General features: G+C 46.6%; 1 protein-coding gene across 2 annotated transcripts; it reads right to left on the reverse strand.

Annotated features, from left to right (window-relative positions):
• Positions 1 to 25,754, reverse strand: STAP2 (signal transducing adaptor family member 2). 2 transcript variants are annotated; one of them, XM_080989080.1, is made up of 13 exons: positions 25,566 to 25,754; positions 23,131 to 23,202; positions 22,185 to 22,316; positions 18,708 to 18,764; positions 17,124 to 17,245; positions 16,289 to 16,420; positions 13,257 to 13,326; positions 10,414 to 10,516; positions 9,279 to 9,362; positions 8,052 to 8,201; positions 6,346 to 6,381; positions 4,143 to 4,265; positions 1 to 2,024 (listed from the first exon to the last, which is right to left on the reverse strand). In XM_080989080.1, the coding sequence occupies exons 1-13, from the start codon at positions 25,659 to 25,661 to the stop codon at positions 1,963 to 1,965; spliced, it is 1,239 nt and encodes a 412-aa protein (XP_080845206.1). In that variant the 5' UTR covers positions 25,662 to 25,754; the 3' UTR covers positions 1 to 1,962. The 2 variants fall into 2 exon arrangements, with proteins under 2 accessions (XP_080845206.1, XP_080845205.1); XM_080989079.1 differs by having other exon boundaries at positions 8,052 to 8,204; positions 25,566 to 25,753.
• Positions 25,755 to 26,650: the final 896 nt, after the last annotated feature.

Here is a 26,650-nt window from a genome sequence, read left to right on the forward strand (position 1 = left end):
TTTTTCTTTTTTTTAAAAAAAGGGATATCAGATATCTTTATTTGGTGTCGGCTTTGTGATACCAGTCCAGTTTCCTAAAATGAAATTATTTAAGCCATTTGATGGCAACATTCTTTTTTGTTTTTTTATATAATTTTTATTAACAAACCAATCAAATCACATTAATTCCAAATTACATAGCCAAATTTTTAAATTTTTGTTGGGGGTACCCATGCTTCAAGCTCAGAAAGGGATCCAAACATCTCTCTTGATTAATGTTCACAGTTCTGTTCAATCTTCTCTTTATTATTTTCCTCATCTTCTTGTTGTTGTCATACATCCCTTTCTTTGTGACCTCTGGTAGTCTTCACAAGCGGGTTGAAAACAAACGTTGTTTTGATGGCAACATTTGGACCTTTCGCACGGAAGACGAGAACTCCAGCTCCTCCCTGCTAAAGCGGTGGCGACATCAAGCGACAACTTCCCAGCGTGAACCACCACATAGCCCCCCCAGGCCAGAGTCTTTTCATTTTCCATTGGGAAGAAATGGAGGCTGCCGTCCCGAGCACATCCGCACAGAAGTCAGCCCCACTTCCTTTTGCACGGTGAGGGTTTACCTCTGAGTAGGCACCTTGCCCACAAAGGTCCGTATAATTAAAGCTATGGTTTTCCCAGGAACGTGGTACCTCGGGTTAAGAACTTAATTCGTTCTGGAGGTCCGTTCTTAACCTGAAACTGTTCTTAACCTGAAGCACCACTTTAGCTAATGGGGCCTCCTGCTGCCGCCACGCCGCCAGAGCACAATTTCTGTTCTCATCCTGAAGCAAAGTTCTTAACCCAAGGTACTATTTCTGGGTTAGCGGAGTCTGCAACCTGAAGTGTCTGCAACCTGAAGTGTCTGTAACCTGAGGTACCACTGTAGTGATGTATGGAAGTGAGAGCTGGACCATAAAGAAGGCTGATCGCTGAAGAATGGATGCTTTTGAATTCTGGTGCTGGAGGAGACTCTTGAGAGTCCCATGGACTGCAAGAAGATCAAACCTCTCCATTCGGAAGGAAATCAGCCCTGAGTGCTCACTGGGAGGAAAGATCCTGAAGCTGAGGCTCCAAGACTTTGGCCACCTCAGGAGAAGAGAAAACTCCCTGGAAAAGACCCTGATGCTGGGAAGATGGAGGGCACAAGGAGAAGGGGACGACGGAGGACGAGATGGTGGGACAGTGTTCTCGAAGCTATGAGTTTGACCAAACTGCGGGAGGCAGTGGAAGACAGGAGTGCCTGGTGTGCTCTGGTCCAGGGGGTCACGAAGAGTCAGACACGACTAAACGACTAAACAACAACACGGCACCTTACGCTGCAAGAGATCAGCCATTTATATTATTTAGAGGACCTCCAGTGAGTTGATTGTGCGTGGGGGGGGAGACAACCGCAAAAAGGTAAAATTTCCATCCGTTCATTGCTGCGTTCTTGTTTACCTCTGCCTACCTGCGGCAGGTGACTCCCTGCACGGTTGCGCAAAATGGAATGTGGCAAAGAAATGCCTCCTTGCTCCTGCTATAACATGCTCCCCTTCGCAGCCGCCAACAAACTGGCCTATTCTATCCTTTGCAACCTCCCTTTCAGAAAGCCGGCCCTCTCTTTGCGATTCAGACAGGAGCATCGCAACAGCTCAGGCAGAGCTGGAAAACGGGCATTGTGCAAGTTTTTAGCCTCTTAAGAGTACCCTTCGCCCTTTTTCAAACAGCGCTGGGTGGCAGGGAGGTGGATATTTTCAACTTGGTTTCCGGTGATGGGTAAAACAGCCGCCTCTATTGAAGCAGGAGGACAGTTCTGGGAAGGACGGACGGCTGCGAGATCACGCTGGGACAGAGAGCAGAGGAAGACTTGTGCAGAAAAACCATGAAATCTCTGGCCGGCAGCTTTCCAGAGTGGATCACCGTCCGCCCCGTCCTTTGCTTGGCCCGTTGGCGAGAGGTGCAGACAGCTCAGTCTTCCTGAAGCGTCGCCCTCCGTTCCTGAAGTTTGCGTTCCAGTTCCTCGGTCATCCCTAACCAGGAAAACATAAGCGTTGTGTGTGTGTGATAGGAATTTTATGGTCTTAAATATATGGTAATGTTCATAAGTGTACCAACCAAGCACATACATAGATCAGCACAGGAAGGCCAACCTGGAACCATTTTGATTCCTAAACTGAGCCAATGTTTTCTCTGCAAGGTCAAACTGGAAAAGCCTCCCCATTGTCTTTTCCTTCACAAATCCTGTCTTAAGGGTATGTCTGTGTTTGAATAGGGTGTGAGCCTGTGACCTGGCCCAGGAAATAAGTATTTATCACTACAAAAGAATGGCCAGGCTCCCCAGGCAATCCAATCAAGTAACCTGCCAGACAGGAGATAAACAATGACAGGAGAAAAACAACATTCAAATTTCTGTTTTAGACCGCCTTTTCTGTGATGTAGGTGTGATGTATCTGGGGGGTGGTCTTAGGTTACACCCCTTCTGTGATGTATGTATGATGTTTCTGGGGGTGGTCTTGATCTACAGGGTGGCAATTTCAAAAGTCTTTATAAGGCCTTGCACACCATTTTTCTGCGTCTCTCCTCTCTCCTGTGGATGAGGGGAGCACCCTGTTGCAACAGATCAATAAAGGCCAAGCCTACAGGCTGCTGTTTTGCTCCAAGTTATCCTGGTTGGTGTCTTTGTTTTTTTCTCCAAGGGAGCCCTCGGATTTTTCTGTTAACAGTGTTTGTGTCTCTCTCTCTGTGTGTATGCGCAGCAGAGCCCTGGGCTTAGGGGAAACGTGGCAGGGAGCCCACGCAAAATTTCACGTGAGTTTGGTGGAATTTCAGAATTCAACGGTGATTTTTAGAAACAGGGGCGCTGTCGTTCAACAAAGTAGCACCCCTCAATTTTAACCCAAAGAGCAGACCCATTGCAATTACTGTGCCTAAGTCAGTCATGCTCATTAATTTCCATGGGTCTACTCTGAGTAGGATGAGCGTTTACTATAGCCCGGGCTTTCCTTGCTTACTGATTTCACAACAGCTCACTATGTCAGATTCCTATTGGAAGACCGGACAAACGCTAGAACATTAGCAGTGGTGAAGTTTTTATCGGTGGTTGCAAGAACCAATGATCCCTAGCTTTAAGTCTGAACAAAATGCTTGTTTAACCTGGAGGTAAAGGTAAAGGAACCCCTGACCGTTAGGTCCAGTCGTGGCTGACTCTGGGGTTGCGGCGCTCATCTCACTTTATTGGCCGAGGGAGACAGTGTACAGCTTCCGGGTCATGTGGCCAGCAGGACTAAGCTGCTTCTGGCGAATCAGAGCAGCACACAGAAACGCCGTTTATCTTCCCGCCGGAGCGGTACCTATTTATCTATTCGCACTTTGACATGCTTTCGAACTGCTAGGTTGGCAGGAGCAGGAACCAAACAATGGGAGCTCACCCCGTCGCGGGGATTAGAACCGCCGACCTTCTGATCGGCAAGTCCTAGGCTCTGTGGTTTAACGCACAGCGCCACCCGCGTTCCCCAACCTGGAGGTATGCTGTCTGAATTGTGCATTGCTTTGTAACGATTTGTTGGGTCTCTGGACCATAATAAAGATTGATTGATTGATTGATTGATTGATTGATTGATTTCACATCAGGAACAGAGGCACAGTGGCTCTGAATTAACCACAGCAAGGCGATGGCCGCAAAGTTTGCCCATATGGCACTAGAGTCGAACAGAAGACTCTTTACTTGCATCAGCCACTAGCCATAACAATAAAATGAAATACAGTCATACCTTGGATCTCAAACGCTTTGGCTCTCGTACAAATTGGCTCCCAAACGATCGAAACCCGGAACTGAGTGTTCCAGTTTGCGAACAACTTGCAGAAGCCGAATGTCCGACACGGCTTCCGATTGGCTGCAGGAGCTTCCTGCAGCCAATCAGAAGCCGTGCCTTGGTTTCTGAACATTTTGGAAGTCGAACAGACTTCCAGAACAGATTCCGTTCAGCTTCCGAAGTACGACAATAATATGTACTGAAGACAGAGGTAAAAACTTAAGTAAAGAAAATACATTTGGGGGGGTTATAGCAATAATCAAATAATGGATCGTATTCTAATTGCCCCCGCTAAAAACCTTGCACTAAGCAGACGGATAAATGCACAAGACTCACCGGTGGAAAAACTTCTAGGTAATGACATTGCTAGGCGAGAAGGGAGCCCCTGTCCAGTTTTCCTTGGGCTGGGTCCACAGGGAGATTTGCCGGGAGTCGGGACTACAGGGACAGCTTTAAACTCTGTGAGGTGGGAAATAACAAAGGGGACGGGGGGGGGGGGAGAACAGCCTTAGCACTAGAGGTTGACAGGTTCCTTCTGTCTACAACCCAAGCGGAGGGCACAATTTATTTATACATACATACATACCAAAATACTATCACAATTGTTATATGGATCCCACATCTGCAGCTTTAAAAACCTTACTCTCTTAGAGGCATTCCAAACTAAGGTTTTTCCGCTGCCTGCTGGGGATCCCCTCTTGCGTATCCAACATAGCGGTCCGTTTGGAGGTTGGGCAAATTCCTATCAGTACTCGGATATGGATACTGAAGATCCATTATTGGCTAAAGCTTATTTTCTTCCCGGTTGGGCTGGCACCTTTAACCTTATTAGATACCTACCAATCCAGATGGAAAGCTACACTGCTGGAAAAGCTTAAAGGCTTGGGGATCCCACAGCAGACCCTGATAGCGACAGGCTTCGAGAAAGCTAGGACTACAATTCGCCAGCGTATCTGGGACGTAGAATTACAATGCCACATGAGCGAAATGATCAAACATCCAGCAATAAGGGACCATGGGAGAGGTTTCTCTCCAGCTAACTATCTGTCAGGTCTTCAGGTACCCAAATACAGACGGTCTTTTACCCTCGCCAGATTCATCGTTCTCCTTCTGCCTTACTTCAGGGCAGATTTGAGGGTAAACCTTACACAGCACGGGTTTGCCCCTGTGGCTCGTTGGAAGTTGAAACTGCTTCACATGTACTATTACGTTGTCGTTTTTATGAGGATATACATTTGACTTTTATTACACCTGTTTTGCAAAAGTCCAGGAAAGAATCGGAACACCATAGTCTAAAACTACTGCTAGAGGACAAGAATCCCAAGACTACTTTAAATGTAGCCAAATTCTGTGCGTCTGCAATTAATCGCAGGAAGCAAGTGGTATCCCATAATGACCAAACCCCCAAATGTTAATTACAGGGGGCACGCTAATAATTAATTTTAATTTTTTATATTTAAATGCTTGTTATACTCATATTGTCCTCTGTATTTTAGATATTTTTTTTTTTTATGATCTGTGATATTGTGTGTGTTGACGCTGGTCTGTGACCGTATTAATAAATTCATTCATTCATTCATTCATACATACCATATTTTTCGCTCTATAAGATGCACCCGACCATAAGACACACCTAGTTTTAGAGGAGGAGAACAAGAAGAAATGTTCTCTCCCTCTCTGCTCAGCACCTCACCAGCAAAGCAGGAGGAGAAACGGAAGCGGCTCCGTTTCGCCTCCCGCTTCGCTGACGGGGCACTGTGCAGAGCGAGAAAGCTGTGCAGATGCTCTCCCGGCTTCAGCGCAAGCTGCATTTGTTCCATAAGACGCACAACATTTCCCCTTACTTTTTAGGAGGGGAAAAGTGCGTCTTATAGAGTGAAAAATACGGTACATACCCCAGCCATTCTGGGCAGCTCCCAACAGAATATTAAAAACACGACAAAACACCAAACATTATAAACTTCCCTAAACAGGGCTGCCTTCAGATGTCTTCTAAAAGTCAGTTGTTTATTTCCTTGACATCTGATGGGAGGGCGTTCCATAGGGTGGGCACCACCACTGAGAAGGCCCTCTACCTGGTTACCTGCAACCTCACTTCTCGCAGGGAGGGAACTGCCAGAAGGCCCTCGGAGCTGGACCTCAGTGTCTGGGCAGAACGATGGGGGTGGAGACGCTCCTTCAGGAGTACTGGGCCATTTAGGGCTTTCAAGGTCAGCACCAACACTTTGAATTGTGCTCGGAAACGTACTGGGAGCCAGTGTAGGTCTTTCAAGACCGGTGTTATGTGGTCCCAACGGCAGCTCCCAGTCACGAGTCTAGCTGCTGCATTCTGGATTAGTTGTAGTTTGAGTCACCTTCAAAGGCAGCCCCACGTAGAGCGCATTGCAGAAGTCCAAGCGGGAGATAACCAGGACATGCACCACTCTGGCGAGACAGTACGCGGGCAGGGAGGGTCTCATCCTGTGTACCAGATGGAGCTGGTAGACAGCTGCCCTGGACACCTTTAATCCTAAAAGTACCACAAATTATGTTCGCTTACCTTTGAATGGCTTGGTCTGTCTCATCTCAGCAACATCTGGGAAAAAGGGAAAGAGAGATAAAATCCAAAAGAAGTGGCTTAAGAAGGTAAGAATAGCCTGCCGTGGATTACGTCAAAGGGAGCCCATTTAGTTCTGCTTCCTGCCTCTCACAGTAGCCAATAGGAAGCCTGCAAGCGGGAGGCAGGAATATTCCATTTTCTTGATTTGCCTTCTTATTATGTTTTTAATCCATCCTTTCTTTCAAAGAGCTGGAGGTGGTGACTCCCTTCCTTCGTTTATCCTCACGACGACCTTGTGAGGTAGGTTAAGCTGAGAGACTGGCTCAGTGAACTGCCAAGGATGCTTTAGTTTAGATTTCTGCATTGCAGGGCTTATACTAGATGACTCAGCTCTAGAAACCCACAATTCTATGGCTAAGCAGAGGGATTCGAACTCATGTCTCCCAAGTCCTAGTCCAACACTCTAACCACTACACCACAATAAACCACCTGACCACCGGCTGGGGCTGATGGAAGTTAAGAGTCCAGGCTGCCAGGTTCTGTATCGCTGGTTTAGGGTCCTGCATATTGCAAGGAACCAACTACAAGGCAGCGCAACGTAGTGGTTAGAGCACAGGACTTTGACATTCAATCCTTTATGCAGTCACAAACCTTGCTGGTTGAGTCTGGGTCAGTGACTCTCGCATTTCGGGGGGTGCAATTAATTTTTATTGCATTTCGGAAATTTTAGCCAATTAACATCAAATTAATACAAATTTAAGGGTTGACTTACCGCCCTGCTTCCATGATGCCTCTCTTCCCTCCCTTCCTCTCTGCTCATTTCCAAATTCCATTTCAATACTTAAACATTTTAGCATTATTATTTCCCCCCCTTCTTCATTTCCCATATATTTCAGTTCCCGACTCTCCCTTTCATCCTGGCCTCTCTTGCAGGGTTGTTAGAGCAACACGGAGGTCCATGAAATAACTGTAGCCTTATTGGACTTTACCGATTGGTGGGCTCTGCGTTGCTCCCGGACGGGAGGAAGGAAGTCAAATGACACCGAGGGTTGGTTCAGAGAAAGAGTTCTTTATTTCTGCTCTCCGGAGCAGCAGAAAGGCATTTGCGTGGTCAGTCCACAGCAAGTCCAAAGAAATGAGAAATTTCATGCAGTATATATATCCTCCAGGCACACTCTCCCCCCTTCCCCAGGAATCCAGCCCACGTAAGCTCATACACGCAAGTTGACATCACAGATGTTCCTGCTCCGGTACTTTTAACCATAAAAGGGTGTCCCTTCCTGTACTCTTGATCATATAAGGGTATTCCTGTTCCAGCACTCTTATCTTGGAGCAAGAGGTCAACCAACTCCAAGAACACACTCTGGCGCTGTTCCCGGACTAGGTCTGTGCGTCAGAGTGTGATCTTTGTGGTCAGGATGTAAGATAAGGCCCAGGCGTGCCATCCCTGTTCCACTTTGGAACGGACAAGGCCATCCATCATTACCAGCTTTCATGGACTGATAAGGGAGAGAGCTTTGAGCACTTGATTATACAGCTGGGTTTTGGCTCAAGAGATCAAGTTCAAGCATTTTAGAAATGCTCCCTTGGAAAAGGAAAAAGGTGGAATTTGGGTTCCGTTTCAAACTGACTGCACAAAAACCCATTCCTTCATTACCACAAAGCCTATTCAGATCCTATCTAAAGACCCGTCGACAAAGAATTACCTTCGTCGTTCACGTACGTCTGGTCTGGGACATCTTCGGCCTCATAGACATGCTCAGGCTTGGAAGTCCGTGCGGGAATTGGGGGTTGGAATGGCGGAGGGGGAAGCAAGCTTTTCGGAGACTGGGAATTCTTTCCTTCTCTGGGTGCACCTGCTGTGTGGACAGACGGACGCAATTTGGACATGCTAGGATGGAGAAGGGACGCAGGTGATGCTGTGGGTTAAACCACAGAGCCTAGGACTTGCCGATCAGAAGGTCGGCGGTTCGAATCCCCGTGACGGGGTGAGCTCCCGTTGCTCGGTCCCTGCTCCTGCCAACCTAGCAGTTCAAAAGCACGTCAAAGTGCAAGTAGATAAATAGGTGCCGCTCCGGCGGGAAGGTAAACGGCGTTTCCGTGCGCTGCTCTGGTTCGTCAGAAGCGGCTTAGTCATGCTGTCCACATGACCCGGAAGCTGTACCCCGGCTCCCTCAGCCAATAAAGCGAGATGAGCGCCACAACCCCAGAGTTGGTCATGACTGGACCTAATGGTCAGGGGTCCCTTTACCTTTACCTTACTGACCAGCACACTCCCATGATAAGAACCTCCACTGGGGGGGGCAGTGATGGACTCCTCCTTTTAAAAAAAGAATTTTACAAATTTGTGGAGGAGAGGGCTACCCAGAGACACAGCTTTCTTCCACTTTCCTTGGCCTCCAAACATAGGACCAGATGCTAAAGACCATAGGTAAAGGTAAAGGTAAAGGACCCCTGGACGGTTAAGTCCAGTCAAAGGCAACTATGGGGTTGCAGTGCTCATCTCACTTTAAGGCCGAGGGAGCCGGCGTTTGCCCGCAGTCAGCTTTCCAGGTCATGTGGCCAGCCGAACTAAACTGCTTCTGGCGCAACGGGACATCGTGACGGAAACTAGAGTGCACGGAAACGCCGTTTACCTTCCCGCCAGAGTGGTACCTATTTATCTACTTGCACTTTGACGTGCTTTTGAACTGCTAGGTTGGCAGGAGCAGGGACTGAGCAATGGGAGCTCACTCTGTCGCAGGGATTTGAACCCCTGACCTTCTGATCAGCAAGCCCAAGACGCTGTGGTTTAGACCACAGCGCCACCGGCATCCCTATAAAGACCATAGGAAGGTTGGGTGTGGCATCCCAAATTCCTGGCCCCCAGGGAAGAGGAACAGGGAGGTTAGCATGAGTTTAGCCACAGGATTAGTGCAAGCGAATTGTCACACCTCTTGGGGGTCGTGGCAGGATACCGGGCAAGCGCGGGGCCACCAGCGCAGTCTCTCCACTTTCTTTATCCGTCTCCATGATCTCTGCAAAACGAGAAGAAACTGCAGTTACAGATCTTGGCAAACACAGAAACAAAAGTAGAAGCACTCACTAAGTCTGTATATTTGTCCCATGTCTGCAACGGTAACAAACCCAGCCAAAGACCAGTTGTTCTCCTCTGCTGCTGTTGTTGCCATAGAAATTTTTTACACATCCCTTGGGAAGACAGGCAAACTAATGTCAGTGTACTGGAAGAAGCAAAGATCACCCGTGTTGAAGCGATGATTCTTCAACATCAACTTTGTTGGACTGGTCATGTTGTGCGGATGACTGATTATCGTCTTTCAAAGCAACTACTTTATTCCGAACTTAAAAATGGAAAGCGTAATGCTGGTGGTCAACAAAAGAGGTTTAAAGACTGTCTCAAGGAAAATCTTTAAAAATGTAGTATAAACACCGACAACTGGGAAACACTGGCCTGCGAGCGCTCCAGTTGGAGAACAGCCTTTACCAAAGGCGTCATGGGCTTTGAAGACACTCGAACTCAGGACGAAAGGGAGAAACATGCTAAGAGGAAGGCACGCTAGGCAAATCCACACTGTGATCAACTCCTGCCCGGAAACCTATGTCCCCACTGCGGAAGGAGCTGGCGTACAGCTTCCGGGTCATGTGGCCAGCATGACTAAGCCGCTTCTGGTGAACCAGAGCAGCACATGGAAATTCAGTTTACCTTCCCGCCGGAGCGGTACCTATTTATCTACTTGCACTTTGACTTGCTTTCGAACTGCTAGATTAGCAGGAGCAAGGACCGAGCAACGGGAGCTCACCCCATTGTGGGGATTCGAACCGCCGACCTTCTGATTGGCAAGTCCTAGGCTCTGTGGTTTAACCCTCAGTGCCACCAATGGCAACATAGATTACATTAAATACTGGGCAGCGAAGCAAAGTACGTGCAGGTCCTGCTATGTGAGCACGATGCCTTCTCAGGTATCTCTCCTTAGGCGAGGGTTCACATAACAAGTCAACGATTTCCTTTGATTCCTATGGGGAAATTTCTAACGCGTTCCGACAACGTAAAGGAGGGCTTGAACCTACCTAGAGTCATGGCGTAGCTCTCATCGAGAGACAGGGGCACCAGGATGCGCTTGCTGCTGTTTACAAAAAAATCCACCACCTTGGCAAGCGATGAGCAGCGATACTGAGGAAAGAGAAAGAAGGGAATACCATTCACTAACAAGCATTTACCAGGTCTTGGCGAAGAGTTGGAAATTCTCCACTTTCAGCATTGCAGGAACCTCAAGAACAGCCCTGCAGGGGAAGTGGTGTGTGAGAATCTGTCCGTTTTTGTTTTTCTCTCGGTTTCTCGTTTTTCCCGTCTTAAGTTTCCACGTCAGTCTGTCAATTGTTTTCTTTTTAAGTCTTCAAGATAAATTCACCAGCAAATTTATCTAATATGCAACATTTTTGCATGCAGTTTCCCCTAAGCAAACCTTTTCATAAATATATATATTTCCCCTAAGGTCATGCAAGTTATTTCCACAGATATATGGATCTGTTTGAATATCTACAGTGGTACCTCGGGTTAAGTACTTAATTCGTTCCGGAGGTCCTGAAACTGTTCTTAACCTGAAGCACCACTTTAGCTAATGGGGCCTCCTGCTGCCGTGCTGCCGAAGCACGATTTCTGTTCTCATCCTGAAGCAAAGTTCTTAACCTGAAGCACTATTTCTGAGTTAGCGGAGTCTGTAACCTGAAGCGTATGTAACCTGAGGTACCACTGTATATGTGTACATTAGTCCAAATGGCGTACAAAAATGTGTTCAGGGTTTCCAACTAAATGTCTGAAGAATTTTTGTGAAGTATGTATTGTTTTTTATTTGTTTGGAGGATTCACTATCATTTATTCTTTTCCTATGATTTGTATTAAATTTTCTGTTTTACAATTTAGAATGTTCATTTAAAATATCAGTGACTTCCCTTCTTCTTCTCTGGTTCATTTTGCATATCATAAATCCCTGCATATTTTACAGAAACCATTCAGTATTCCACCATTACATCCATCAAAACTTATTTACACCGTTGAATTTATCTTAATGCTGCCAACGTTTTCAGGTGTGCACGATTTCCCCCGTATATTCAACAAACCCCGTATATTCAACAAACACTTTCCAATCTTCTCTAAACGTATGTTCTTCTTGTTCTCTTATTCTGTATGTTAGGTCCATCAGTTTAAGCCGCCATTCTTCTTTAGTTGGGACCTCGCTCATTTTCCAGATTATTCTTTTTTATAAGCAAATATGCAAATTGCTCCAGAAATATGGGGAACTGAACTTTAAGATGGGGAAAATGAGAAACGGAGAGAAACAAAACTGACAAATTGTTCCATTGCATGAGCTCACCTGTTCTTGCTTGTTCGCCTTGATACCTGGTGCCCCCTTGTCCACACAGACATTTGGGCTTGATCCTGTGTCTCTAATCTTGCTGTCTGCTGGCTCTCAGCCAGCAGCACATGAACTCAATCTCCATGTGAGATGAACTCACAGATTGTTATGCAACTACTACTGTAAGTAAAGCCTGCCTTTCAGGGATCAAATCGTGAACTGAAATGTGAGTAAACTTCTTGTTACTTTTAAGGAAAGACTCTTGTGTCTGTATTCTTTTAAGAGGGACCAAAAGGGACACCAGGAATAATCCATCTGGGCAAGCCAGATTGGATTACTTAACTACTGCTTGGACTACTGCAAAACGATCTACGTGGGGCTACCTTTGAAGGTGACCCGGAAACTGCAATTAATCCAGAATGCGGCAGCTAGACTGGGGATTGGGAGTGGCCGCCGAGACCACATAACACCAGTTCTGAGAGATCTACATTGGCTCCCAGTACGTTTCCGAGCACGATTCAAAGTATTGGTGCTGACCTTTAAAGCCCTAAACAGCCTCGGTCCAGTATACTTGAAGGAGCGTTTCCACCCCCATCGTTCTACCCAGACACTGAGGTCCAGCACAGAGGGCCTTCTGGCGGTTCCCTCACTGCGAGAAGCCAAGTTACAGGGAACCAGGCAGAGGGCCTTCTTGGTAGTGGCGCCCTCCCACCAGATGTCAAAGAGAACAACAACTACCAGACGTTTAGAAGACATCTGAAGGCAGCCCTGTTTAGGGAAGCTTTTAATGTTTGATGTATTACAGTATTTTAATATTTTTTTGGAAGCCGCCCAGAGTGGCTGGGGAAGCCCAGCCAGATGGGCGGGGTATAAATAATAAATTATTATTATTACAAATTGTTCCATTGCATGAGCCTGCCTGTTCTTGCTTGCTCACCTTGATACCTGGTGTCCCCTTGTCCACACAGACATTTGGGCCTGATCCTGTGTCTCTAATCTTGCTGTCTGCTGACTCTCACAGATTGTTATGCAACTACTAAGTCAAGCCTGCCTTTCAGGGATCAAATCGTGAACTGAAATGTGAGTAAACTTCTTGTTACTTTTAAGGAAAGACTCTTGTGTCTGTATTCTTTAAAGAGAATTTGCTCTCTGGGGTCTCAGGCAAAGAAAGGTCTTGGCCCGCCATCTGCTAACCGGTCCTTTCAACTCACGATATGTAGGATTTACCATATTTTGCACTCTATAAGACACACCAGACCACAAGACGCGCCTAGTTTTTGGAGGAGGAAAACAAGAAAAAAAATATTCTGAATCTCAGAAGCCAGAACAGCAAGAGGAATCGCTGCGCAGTGAAAGCAGCAATCCCTCTTGCTGTTCTGGCTTCTGGGATAGCTGCGCAGCCTGCATTCGCTCCATAAGATGCACACACATTTCCCCTTACTTTTTAGGAGGGAAAAAGTGAGTCTTATAGAGCAAAAAATACGGTAATCTGGAACCTTGTCCTTACAAAACATTTGCCCTGCCACCTAGTTGAATGACGGCCCCAGCACAACTCACCGGCTCTTCGACATCAATGATGTATTCTCCATCGGTCAGGTTGATTTTATAGTGCTTTATAGACACGATCCTGCACCGGATACAGGGGAAAGAGGGAAATTGAGCAATGTCTTTTTGTAAGAATTGAGGTGTTTGTTTTTTTAAAAAAAGTTTTTTTATTTGCAAATTTAACAAGGAAGAAAACAAAAGCAAAAGAATGGGGGGGATAAAGTAATAATAATAATATAATAATAATTTATTATTTGTACCCCGCCCATCTGGCTGGGTTTCCCCAGCCACTCTGGGCGGCTTCCATAGAAACCAAAATACAGTAAAATATCACAGATTAAAAACTTCCCTGAACAGGGCTGCCTTAAGATGTCTTCTAAATGTCAGGTAGTTATTTATCGCTTTGACATCTGATGGGAGGGCGTTCCACAGGACGGGCGCCACTACCGAGAAGGCCCTCTGCCTGGTTTCCTGTAGCTTTGCTTCTCGCAATGAGGGAACCGCCAGAAGGCCCTTGGAGCTGGACCTCAGCATCCGGGCAGAACGATGGGGGTGGAGACGCTCCTTCAGGTATACAGGACCAAGGCCGTTTAGGGCTTTAAAGGTCAGCACCAGCACTTTGAATTGTGCTCGGAAACGTACTGGGAGCCAATGTAGGTCTTTCAAGACTGGTGTTATGTGGTCTCGGCGGCCGCCCCCAGTCCCCAGTCTAGCTGCCGCATTCTGGATTAGTTGTAGTTTCCAAGTCACCTTCAAAGGTAGCCCCACGTAGAGCACATTGCAGTAGTCCAAGCGGGAGATAACTAGAGCATGCACCACTCTGGCGAGACAGTCCGTGGACAGGTAGGGTCTCAGCCTGCGTACCAGGTGGAGTTGGTAGACAGCTGCCCTGGATACAGAACTGACCTGCACCTCCATGGACAGCTGTGAGTCCAAAATGACTCCCAGGCTGCGCACCTGGTCCTTCAGGGACACAGTTACCCTGTTCAGGACCAGGGAGTCCTCCACAGCAGCCCGCCCCCTGTCCCCCAAAAACAATACTTCTGTCTTGTCAGGATTCAACTTCAATCCATTAGCCGCCATCCATCCTCCAACCGCCTCCAGACACTCACACAGGACCTTCACCGCCTTCACTGGTTCTGATTTGAAAGAGAGGTAGAGCTGGGTATCATCTGCATATTGATGGACACCCAGTCCAAACCCCCTGATGATCTCTCCCAGCGGCTTCATATAGATGTTAAAAAGCATGGGGGAGAGGAGGGAACCATGAGGCACCTCACAAGTGAGAGCCCAGGGGTCTGAACACTCATCCCCCACCACCACTTTCTGAACACAGCCCAGGAGGAAGGAGCGAAACCACTGTATAACAGTGCCCCTGGCTCCCAGCCCCTCTAGACGGTCCATAGGAAATAAAAAGAGATTATGTAAAATTTGTAGGCTAAACCCGCCTTATATAGCAGCATGCTTCGGTCTAATAAATGCATGAAGGGTTAACGCCATAGAGTAAGCTGTCCTGACAGGCTTTTCCTATGTCATTTCCCCTTACCTTGGGAGGAAAGAGGTAACCAATCTTTCATTCTCTGAAGTGCTCCCTCTAACCGCATGGCTTTAACAAGCCTCTTCTGTTTCAGACAAGAATGTAGCCTGAAACTAGTTTTTCCCTATACACTAGTTTAGCTTTCACCATTTTGTAACCAATAACTTTTTTTCTGCCTGTGCATCTTTTTCTAACTGCTGCATGGAAAAGCACATGACTCTGACCTTTGGACCATTAGTAAGTAAACCTTTTTAGAACTTACAAACTTGTGGCCTGCTTCTATTCTAGAGGAAGCAGAAAACTTTAGAAGAAGCTCTTAAAGAGAATATTTATGGAGTTCGCTGGAAAGGGCACATTTTAAAGTTTTGCAGCCTATATTTCAACGCTTTTCTTTGTTGCATGTTTTGCTGTGTTCAATTTTAAGCTTGCGTCTTGGCTTCCAAGGATGTTTTCCCCAACAAAATCACTATCAGTTCATATGAAGGACATTAAGGAAGGGTAAAACATATATTGATATATCATCCAAAACTGGTTTGAAGTCCATATGATTTCTGTTTCATGATTTTTGACCTGTCGATGTAACACAAATCATGATGTGTGTGTGTGTGTGTGTGCGCGCGCTATACAAAAATCACAGTGTGAGAAAAACCGTGAAGCCAGCTAATGCTTCTCTCAGTTCTTGCAGCCCCTCTTAATTCTGCAAGCTCAATTCTCCCGTGCCTCATGCGGGGGGGGGGGGGGGCAGCGAAAAAGCAGACAATAAGGAACTGGGGGTGGGGATTGAGTATATCACAATTATTCCTAGTGGTCCCCCATGACTCAGACACACAGCCCACTCAGATGGAAGGCATATAAATACAGAGGTATCTCAGTTTTCGAGCATCTCAGAAGCTGAATGTTTCGGTTTTCGAACACCAAAAACCTGGAAGTAACTGTGTTCTGTTTTCGAATGCTTTTCGGAAGCCAAACGACTTCCACTCAGTTTTTATTATTATTATTTTCGCCATTGAAACTGGAGACCACCCTTTGACCTCGGTTTTCGAACATTTCGGAAGTCGAACGGTCTTCTGGAACAGATTACGTTCGAAAACAGAGGTACTACTGCAATAAAATCACCGTCGTCATCGTCATTATAATATTGTGGGCCCAATATTGTGGTCTTCCCTTCCAGATGAACTTCCAGTGCTTACTGAAGACTTTGTATTGTCGTCAGGCTGTCTAATTGAGTTCTGATTTTATAGTTTTAATGCATTTTTTTAGTCTTGTTTGCCTTGGATCTCCTCTTGGAGAAGACTGCAATGATGCGATATGCAAGTTGTTGAAACAAATAAAGAATAATGTAATATAATTTTTTTAAGTGAACAACAATGAAAATAAAACCTTTTAACGCATTAGAAGCAGGAGGCCAGCAAGGGAGATGGCTGGACCTTCGGATGACAAGGGAGGCGATGGTGGACTAAAGGAGGAAAAGGAATTTTCTGCAATGGATTTGCCTTGTCAAACTCACCCATTCGCCTTCAGCCGGGTGGTCACAGAGACGCTCTTGCCATCCCCTCCTGGCCGCAGCAACATATTCCCACAGTTTTCGTTCTTCTCCAGAAGGACTTCGGCCTCCGTCCTGGAGACCTTAAAGAAACAGCTGGGGCAGAAATAAATAAAGCAGAGATCTTTTGCAAAAACTACAGCCTTGGCCCAGACGGCTTTCCCGTCTTAAACAGCCCTGTATTGTGTGTGAATAATCTTCTACTCCATTGCAAGGAGTGTTGGCGGGACTTAAAAAACGTTTGCCCTGCTTGGTGGGATCCAGATGAGAGCAAGTGCAGCCTCAGCAAGCATCATGCCATTGTTCCTGGTTGCTAAGCAACAGCTCCACCGGTCCCCCTCTTGGCCAACAAACTGTAGCACTTGCAGAATTAACCCCTAAGTTGCAAACTGAGTGATCCCTGCTGTTGCACTTCCAACACGTGTCAAGGTACACTATCCTCAATAAGTGCTGTACACTAAGTGGTACCTCCGGTTACGAAGAGGATCCGTTCCAGAGGCCCAGTCGTATCCCGAAATCTTGGTAACCGGAGGCACCCTTCTACGCACGCTTGCAGTGCGATTGAGCACTTCTGCCCATGTGCGCAGCGCGCATACACGTCCGGTTTTGCCGCGTTCGCAACCCGAAAGTTACATTACCCGAAGGTAACGTAACCCAAGACTCCACTGTAAAAGGAAAACTGCAGGGTGGAAAATTGTAGCCCTACCAAGTTTAAAAGTCATGGTGACACTGAGTGCATATTATTTCCCCTGGCAAATATAAACACATCTTTGCCTCCAGGGGTTTACAGTCCACTCACTCTGGAAGTGGCTTCTCGACTCTCATGTCAGCCTTGGATCGACGTTCCTTTTCCTTCTCGAGTGCTTCAGACAACATGCAGAAGTGACCAGGGAGCAAACTCAGGGTGGTCGGGACTTTCATCTACGGGAGAACAGAGTTTGGGGTTAGAGGTGTTGCTTAAGTCACTTCAACAATGCGGATGGAGCCTGGAGAGAAAAGAAATCCCGACAGCACTTCAGTGGTTCCTCGGGTTACATACACTTCAAGTTACATGCGCTTCAGGTTACAGACTCCGCTAACCCAGAAATAGTGCTTCTGGTTAAGAACTTTGCTTCAGGATAAGAACAGAAATTGTGCTTTGGCGGCGCGGCGGCAGCAGGAGGCCCCATTAGCTAAAGTGGTGCTTCAGGTTAAGAACAGTTTCAGGTTAAGAACGGACCTCCGGAACGAATTAAGTACTTAACCCGAGGTACCACTGTACTGAACAAAAACAGTGTGTATAATTTGAGAAGTAAACCAGCCTTGTAGCAGAGAGATTTACAGTAGGGAGACATTCAACCAAACGTTCAGAGGAAAAATTCTCTCTGAACTACTCAGCCAATCAGAGTGCATGCTACCTCAGCAAACGTGATGTCACTCTGCTTGGTTGCTCGGCAACACCCCCAACCCGCCCCTCTCTTGGCTGTTTGACTGAAACACAAGCAGAATGAACCATTTAGTTAATGATCTTTGCTGTTGAACTTCCGACGTAATAAATAGTCATTTCATCTAGGACTGCAGCTAGGGAGAAGGGTTAAATCACCCCACAGCTAATGAGTTAATCTTCTGATGTTATTTACATGTTCAAAACCCTACATGTTAAATCCAAAAATTTCACACTGGCCTTATTTACAATTGAAAACCTCCCCTTTTGCAGGGCTAAGCCTCTATTTGATTACCGTATTTTTCGCTCTATAAGACGCACCAGACCACAAGACGCACCTAGTTTTTGGATGAGGAAAACAAGAAAAAAAATATTCTGAATCTCAGAAGCCAGAACAGCAAGAGGGATCGCTGCGCAGCGAAAGCAGCAATCCCTCTTGCTGTTCTGGCTTCTGGGATAGCTGCGCAGCCTGCATTCGCTCCATAAGACGCACACACATTTCCCCTTACTTTTTAGGAGGGAAAAAGTGAGTCTTATAGAGCAAAAAATATGGTACTTCCCGTTGTCCCAAGCTAGAGACTTTGGGTTGTATTCAACTATGTTGTACTCAGAGTAGGCTCACTGAAATGTATAGCCCTAAGTCAGTCAGGCGCATTCATGTCATTATTCTGAGTAAGACTAACACGGGATATAAACTTTGCGAGCCAAAACTTCCTGATTTATCCCTTAAATAGCCTCTCTGAATTGCCAAGACATCAGTTTCTCTTCCCACATGGTGGTGGTCGAGTGCTTAAACTATCAATTGCTCCTCATAGATCTTTGCTTCCTTTAAAAAAACATGACTAAAAATTGCTAAAACACAAGAAGAAGAAGAAGACGGAGAAGAAGAAGAAGAAGAAGAAGAAGAAGAAGAAGAAGAAGAAGAAGAGGAGGAGGAGGAGGAGAAAGGAATAAACTCACCTCCACAACCGTGAGAATAAAACCTTTCCATAGCTCTCGCGACTCAAGGCTTTCCATCTGAAAAGAACAATCCCAGTTTTTAAAACTTAACTTCACCATGTTAACCAATTTAATATTGTATACCAGGCTTAGACAACATGGTGCCCATCATCTTTGACGATTAAGAGATGGAAGGATCTATCCATTTCGGAGTTCTTGGTTTCTCGTTTCCCCATTCTTAAATTCAATTGCCAACGTCTCCACGGCGATTGGCAAGGTTTTTATTTAAGTAAATACTCTGGAAAGTCCTTCAGCATCTTAGAAAGAATTTCTCCTGATAGGCACATGATTTGTACACAGTTTGGAGTAATACGCACATTTCTGTGAGCATTTTCTCCTCGTATATAGTGTTTTTGTGTGTGCTGCTTTCACTATTTTTATGTACGCCTTCAGCTAATACGTGCATCCTTTTGTAAACGTTGTCTGGCCGGACAACTGCATCACAAAATCCGGATTAAGTGCAGATTTTGAAGGAATGGGCTGTGTTTCATTTCTGGTTCCTGTCTGGGAAAGTGAGACTCTGATAGCCATTGCGGTGCTGAATCACTCTTCCAAACTTCTCCCTCCAACATATTCAACTTAAAAGGTAAAGGGACCCCTGACCATTAGGTCCAGTCGTGACCGACTCTGGGGTTGTGGCGCTCATCTCGCTTTACTGGCCGAGGGAGCCGGCGTACAGCTTCCGGGTCAGGTGGCCAGCATGACGAAGCCGCTTCTGGCGAACCAGAGCAGCGCACGGAAATGCCGTTTACCTTCCCCCCAGAGCGGTACCTATTTATCTACTTGCACTTTGATGTGCTTTCGAACTGCTAGGTTGGCAGGAGCAGGGACCGAGCAACGGGAGCTCACCCCGTCATGGGGATTCGAACCGCCAACCTTCTGATGGGCAAGTCCTAGCTCTGTGGTTTAACCCACAGCGCCACCCGCGTCAAATATCTGTGCTGGTACTGTTTGTACAAGAAAGGATGGCTGTGATGTAGATCTTTGCAACCTAAAGATATACAAACCCCTGCATTGTTCCCTGTTACATATTAGCTGGACAGAGTTAGGTCTTTGTAACCTAAAGATCTACAGATAACGGCATTGTACCCCAAGCGTACTGGAAACAAAAGCAGAACAGATATCTATGATCCAAGAACAAACGGTTTTAGCTAAACTGACCCTGTTGTAAAAATCTTTTAAAAATATATATATAAAAAATTCTACAGGACGCTCAGTGAACATGGGCACCGGTTTTTGTTTCTCATACAATGAAAGTATTGATGAAGGGAATTCTGTTCAACACAGACAAGGAACGTTGTGGGAAGACTTTAATCCAGAAGCTTCTTGACTTCCTTTTTTAAAAAAAGAATTATTTATTTATACTTTTCAAGTTGATAAATTTCACTGGTTCTATGCATTTCACTAATTTTACATTCATTTTGACATTTCAGAACTTGACTTCCACCCCACTCTTCTTTTTAACTGTATTTCACTATTAATATAAAGGTAAAGGGACCCCTGACCATTAGGTCCAGTCGTGGCCGACTCTGGGATTGCGGCGCTCATCTCGCTTTATTGACCAAGGGAGCTGGTGTACAGCTTCCGGGTCATGTGGCCAGCAGGACTAAGCTGCTTCTGGCGAACCAGAGCAGCGCACGGAAACGCCGTTTACCTTCCCGCCGGAGTGGTACCTATTTATCTACTTGCACTTCGTGCTTTCAAACTGGTAAGTTGGCAGGAGCAGGGACCGAGCAACGGGAGCTCACCCCGTCGCGGGGATTCAAACCACTGACCTTCTGATCGGCAAGCCCTAGGCTCAATGTTTTAACCCACAGCGCCACTCCTTCTTAATTGTATTTCAGTTCAACAATTCCTTCGATAAAATACATATTTTGTGATGTGCAGATGGCTTGAGATACCTATTAGGTCCATAAATTACCATATAGCATATATTCAGCACAAAAAAACAGTGACAATTTGTTGTTGACAAAGGACAGCTGGACATATAAAGGGCCCCATTAGCTTCAGTAGCTTAGGGCCTCATCAAATCTAAATCCGGCCCTGAGCAGGGCGATAAAAAAGTTGCAAGTCTCATCACCTAGGCACTTCTGCGGAATAAGACAAATTCCAGCACATCTACGAGGGTGTGTGAGGCCAATTGAGGCGCTGTGCTTGCCAGGTTTGTTTGCAAACGTGATATAAGTCCTGGAACACACCCAACTCTCTCCCTCGTATGGAGATTGGCATTCAAGGTAATGCACACTTTTATAGTGAAATAAAAAAAGATAAGGTATATATATATATATATATATATATATATATATATATATATAAAATAAATGTTCATAAATGTACCAAGCAAACACGTACATAAATATATAAACCACATGTCTGACGCAGCACAGGAAAACAGCCCGGAAACCATTTTGGCTCCCCAGCTGACCAAATGTTTTCTCTACAAAGTCAAAGGGAAATGGAAAAGCCTCCCCATTGTCTTTTCCTTCACAAATCCTGTCTTAAGGGTATGTCTGTTTGAATAGGGTGAGCCTGTGACCTGGCTCAGGAACTAAGTATTTGTCATTACAAAAGACTGGCCAAGCTCCCCAGGGTATCCAATCAAGTAAGCATTAACTGCTAACCTGTCAGACAGGAGGTAAACAACGCACTCAGATTTCTGTTGTAGACCACCCCTTTCTGTAATGTAGGTACGATTTGTCTGGGGGTGGGCTGGGACTCCAGGGCGAGCAATTTAAAATGTCTATATAAGGGCGGGCACAGCTTTGTTTTGGGTCCTCCTCCTTTCTCCTGCGTGTGAGGGGAACATCCTGTTGCAACAGTTCAACAAAGATCAGGCTTACTAGCTGCTTTGCTTCTTGATATTCTCTGGTTGGCCTCTGTTCTTTTCTCCGACTGATGGAGAACCTGCAAAGGACTCTAGAAGGGCTCTTGTGTCCCCCATAACGGCAGATTTTTGTTTATTACGATAGTTTATGCATAAACTGGGGATGTGGGTGGCACTGTGGGTTAAACTACAGAGTCTAGGACTTGCCGATCAGAAGGTCGGTGGTTCGAATCCCCGCGATGGGGTGAGCTCCCGTTGCTCGGTCCCAGCTCCTGCCAACCTAGCAGTTCGAAAGCACATCAAAGTGCAAGTAGATAAATAGGTACCACTCCAGCGGGAAGGTAAACGGCATTTCCGTGCGCTGCTCTGGTTCGCCAGAAGCGGCTTAGTCCTGCTGGCCACATGACCCGGAAGCTGTACGGCGGCTCCCTTGGCCAATAAAGCGAGATGAGCGCCGCAACCCCAGAGTCGGCCACGATTGGACCTAATGGTCAGGGTTCCCTTTACCTTATGCATAAACCGCTTGGAGTTTTTGACAATCAATGGAGCAAGCCTCATCTCTCGTCTCTGCAAGCAAGGAGACATCTTTGGACTTTGCAGAAAGGATCTCTTACCTTCAGTTTCACTTCCTGGCTTCGAGTTTTTAGGTTCAGTCCCACCCCGTCCGTGGGCCAGGCAGCCGCAGTTCGTGGGGGGTTGTCGTCGGCAAGGGACAAGAAATCAGCCAGGTCAATTTTCTCAACGTGCTGCGGGGAGGAAGTGCAAGTAGAGTCAACGCCCAAGTTTTTAGTCCTCATGGTTTTTTTAAAAATGTGCTCCGTCTCTCCGCAGAGAGCTAACTTCTGTTGTGCCTCCTTCCTGCTCACTTTGCAGCTGTCCACCTTCTTTTTAAAATATATATATAAAGGTAAAGTGACCCCTGACCATTAGGTCCAGTCGTGGCCGACTCTGGGGTTGCGGCGCTCATCTCGCTTTACTGGCAGAGGGAGCCGGCGTCCACCTTCCGGGTCATGTGGCCAGCATGACTAAGCCACTTCTAGCGAACCAGAGCAGCGCATGGAAATGCCGTTTACCTTCCCGCCGGAGCGGTACCTATTTATCTACTTGCACTTTGACGCACTTTCGAACTGCTAGGTTGGCAGGAGCAGGGACTGAGCAACGGGAGCTCACTCCGTCACGGGGATTCGAACCGCCGACCCTCTGATCAGCAAGTCCTAGGCTCTGTGGTTTAACCCACAGCGCCACCCAACGTCCCTACTCAAGAGTAGACCCCTTGAAATTTAGAGACACAAGCTAGTCATCTCCCTGAACGCCGATGGAGTAAATTTTCAAAACGTTGTTTTGTTGTTGAATTGCCTCTGAAATTTGGCCATTTGCCCTGGTCCTAGCTTGGCCGGGTCGTTTTGCCTAGAAATTCCTCTGCAGTTGAGATATTCCCTCCATATCCCAAATAATCAAAATCCTACCATTTATGAATTTCTAGAGTTTAGGGCAGTCTCCCCCATATCCCCATCCCAAAAAAGCCAAGATATATGTGTGAATATAATTTCTCGCCATTACCTGGGCATCTCTGCTGGTATTGTAGAAATAGAGACTCAATTCTCGAAGACCTGCCCAATATTTTTTGTACTCCTGGGGGAGGGGGAAGAGAAAAATCAGAGCAGTTGTAAAGAAACTTTCTTGTTGCAACAGTTTTAGTAAAATCAGGCTTACTAGCTGCTTTGCTTCTCTATATTCTCTGGTTGGCCTCTGTTATTTTCTCCTACCGACAGAGAACATACAAAGGGACTCTATATGGGTCTTTGATACCCCTAAGGGCAAAGGAGCAGGGTTTTTTTTACATATATCACAAACAAACAAGCAAGCAATTTCTTCCTCTGCTGTGGTTTTGAAGAAAATTGGCATTTCTTTCTGCAGGGAGATCCCCCGACACAGCCTTTCTCAACCTGTGGGTCCCCAGATGTTGTTGAACTACAACTCCCATCATCCCTAGCTAGCAAGGCCCGAGCTCTGGGATGATGGGAGTTGTAGTCCGACAACATCTGTGGACCCACAGGTTGAGAACCGCTGCGACTCCTTTGATACTAAGATTTCTCATCAGGACAGCAGCAGGGGAAGAAAGAGTTAATTACACACACACACAAACACACACACACACAGGGCATGAGGGATAGCTCAGTTGGCCATGGGTTCGAGTCCCACATTGGGCGAAAGATTCCTGAGCTGCAAGGGGTTGGACTAGATGACCCTCGGGTCCCTTCCAGCTCTATGCGGGACTTGACATCTTTCCGCAGGGCCTGCAAGACAGAGCTGTTCCGCCTGGCCTTTGATTTGGACTCAGTCTGACCCTTATGTTTCCCTCTCCTTATGGTCTTGATTTATCGGCTACTTTTAAAATGAGGCTGCATTTTAAATTGCATTTTAACCTGTACTGTATTTTAAATTGGGTTTTCCTTCCCTCCCCCCTATCATGGTTTTGTTTTTGTTTTTTGGGGGGGACGCGGGTGGCGCTGTGGGTTAAACCACAGAGCCTAGGACTTGCTGATCAGAAGGTTGGTGGTTCGAATCCCCGTGACGGGGTGAGCTCCCGTTCCTCGGTCCCTGCTCCTGCCAACCTAGCAGTTCGAAAGCACATCAAAGGTGCAAGTAGATAAATAGGTACCACTCCGGCGGGAAGGTAAACGGCATTTCCGTGCGCTGCTCTGGTTCGCCAGAAGTGGCTTAGTCATGCTGGGCACATGACCCGGAAGCTGTACGCCGGCTCCCTCGGCCAATAAAGCGAGATGAGCACCGCAACCCCAGAGTCGACCACGACTGGACCTAATGGTCAGGAGTCCCTTTACCTTTATCATGTTTTTACTGTGATTTTATTGGTGTTAGCCACCCTGAACCCAGCTCTGGCTGGGGAGGGCAGGGTATAAATTATTATTATTATTATTATTATTATTATTATTATTAGTCTATGATTCCATTACAGGCCGGCTGCAGCCCCATCAGAATCAAACAACTAATGCAATCTGCATTCACACACACACATACTCACACTTACTTACTCTAAATGCAAATATGTATTTCCTCAGTTAAGTCTGGGTTGGTTCTCAGAAACTGTGCAGATTTCAAAGTATTGCCCCCTAGTACTTTGTCATCCATAAGTATACCAGTCATGAACAGAGGGGCTACTAGACCATCTTGTCCTCCCCAAATTCCTCCCGCCTCTTTTCAGAGCCATCTCCCAAGCCTTCCGTCACACCTTGTGGCAGAGAGTTCCCTAGGCCTGTTTCTGTTGCCTCTACTGCCAACCTGCTCCGTTGGCTGTCTCCTTCCCCAATTCCTGGCCTCAGGAGAAGAGTCCTGAGCAGGGGGGCGGGGGACAAAAGTCCTTCTATTTCTTTCACCCCACACAGAACACAACCTCAATCACTCCCTTCCTTAAACTTTTTTAATAAGAAAGGAAAATAGCAAAAGCTGTCACAGCGAAAGGTTCTCTGGGGCCCGGATCGTTTGAGTTTCCTTTTCCCACAACCTTTCCCCAAATCATTTCGGAGACACAGCAGCAAAAACGGTAAGTTCCCCAAATTGAGGCAAACCAAAAGCACACAATTGTCTGAACTTAATAAGTCTTGGGTTGCTTATCTATCTCACTCAATGTATCTTGAAATGACAGTAACTACAGACCCCCCCAAAACTTGGGATCTGGGCACTGTTGGGTTTTGAGGTGTCAACTGCAAACCCCATGTCTATTGCATCAATCCCTCATTTGTTGGGGCAGTGTTTTCGCTGCAAAACAACTGCAAAACTTTGGAGGGGATCCGAAATTTTGGGGTTTGGGGTTCATCATCCTGCCTGGCCCCCCCAAAAAATCCTGCTGTGTGGGGGTCCTGGGAAGCCGGCCCACCCACCCAAAGCCCTGCCAGCTCCCTTGCTTGCTGACAGCGACAAAACTTGCAGTTCAGCTTTCTGATTCTTCTCCTAAGAGACCCTGAAGTCTCTCCTACCTTTTCCCAGGCGTTCCTCTTCTCCAGGAACCCCGAATAATAATGGGGCGGCACGGTGGCCTTTGGTTTGGTGGCCCAGCTGTGTGGCGCTGCCATTGCGGTCCCTGCGCGCCCGTGAAAAGTCCCTCCACCGTCCAGCCTCGCAGAGTCTTTTGCCCAGAGTTCAGAGTCCGACACCAGGAAGCAAAATGCAATAAATTAAACGAGACTGTTTACTTCTTTCTCTTTTTCCCCCCCTCCCTTTCCCCTGAAATTTCCCCCTAGGCCCTTCCCTCCGCAGGTGCGATTGGACAGCTAGATTGGCAGGTGAATCGATTCTGAAAGGAGAAACTGCAAATTTGGCTCAGCTACACACTGGAGTTTTTCCGCGCTCTCACTCCCCACACAGTCTTCTTCTTCTTTGGAAATAAATTCCTACTTGATTTTATAATAATAATAATAATAATAATAATAATTTCTTATTTGTACCCCACCCATCTGCCTGGGTTTCCCCAGCCACTCTGGGCGGCTTCCACAAAGACCAAAAATACACTAAGATGTCACACATTTAAAAACTTCCCTGAACAGGGCTGCCTTCAGATGTCTTCTGAATGTCAGGTAGTTGTTTATCTCTTTGACATCTGATGGGCGGGCGTTCCACAGGGCGGGCGCCACCACCAAGAAGGCCCTCTGCCTGGTTCCCTGTAGCTTTGCTTCTTGCAATGAGGGAACCGCCAGAAGGCTTTCAGAGCTGGACCTCAGTGTCCGGGCAGAATGATGGAGGTGGACTCCTTCAGGTCTACTGGGCCAAGGCCGTTTAGGGCTTTAAAGGTCAGCACCAACACTTTGAATTGTGCTCGGAAACGTACTGGGAGCCAATGTAGGTCTTTCAAGACCAGTGTTATGTGGTCTCGGCGGCCGCTCCCAGTCACCAGTCTAGCTGCCGCATTCTGTATTAGTTGTAGTTTCCGGGTCACCTTCATTTTCCAAAATATAAGCATACAACAAAACCCAATTCCGAATCCAATTACCGAGATTACTCTGAATTCTACCCATCCCTTCCATGGGTCCTATTTTCAATTGCATATCGATACTTCTCCAATATT

This window comes from Podarcis pityusensis (genome assembly GCF_964106645.2).
Source record: "Podarcis pityusensis genome assembly, chromosome: 18".
Classification (NCBI taxonomy): domain Eukaryota; kingdom Metazoa; phylum Chordata; class Lepidosauria; order Squamata; family Lacertidae; genus Podarcis; species Podarcis pityusensis.

Excerpts from the sequence above, each read along its gene's own strand:
- STAP2 (XM_080989079.1), bottom strand. The coding sequence starts at position 25,661 with ATGGCAGCGCCACACAGCTGGGCCACCAAACCAAAGGCCACCGTGCCG. Across the intron at positions 22,317-23,130 it reads ATACCAGCAGAGATGCCCAG|CACGTTGAGAAAATTGACCT; the intron begins GTAATGGCGAGA and ends TCCTCCCCGCAG. Across the intron at positions 2,025-4,142 it reads ACCTAGAAGTTTTTCCACCG|GGATGACCGAGGAACTGGAA; the intron begins GTGAGTCTTGTG and ends TTTCCTGGTTAG.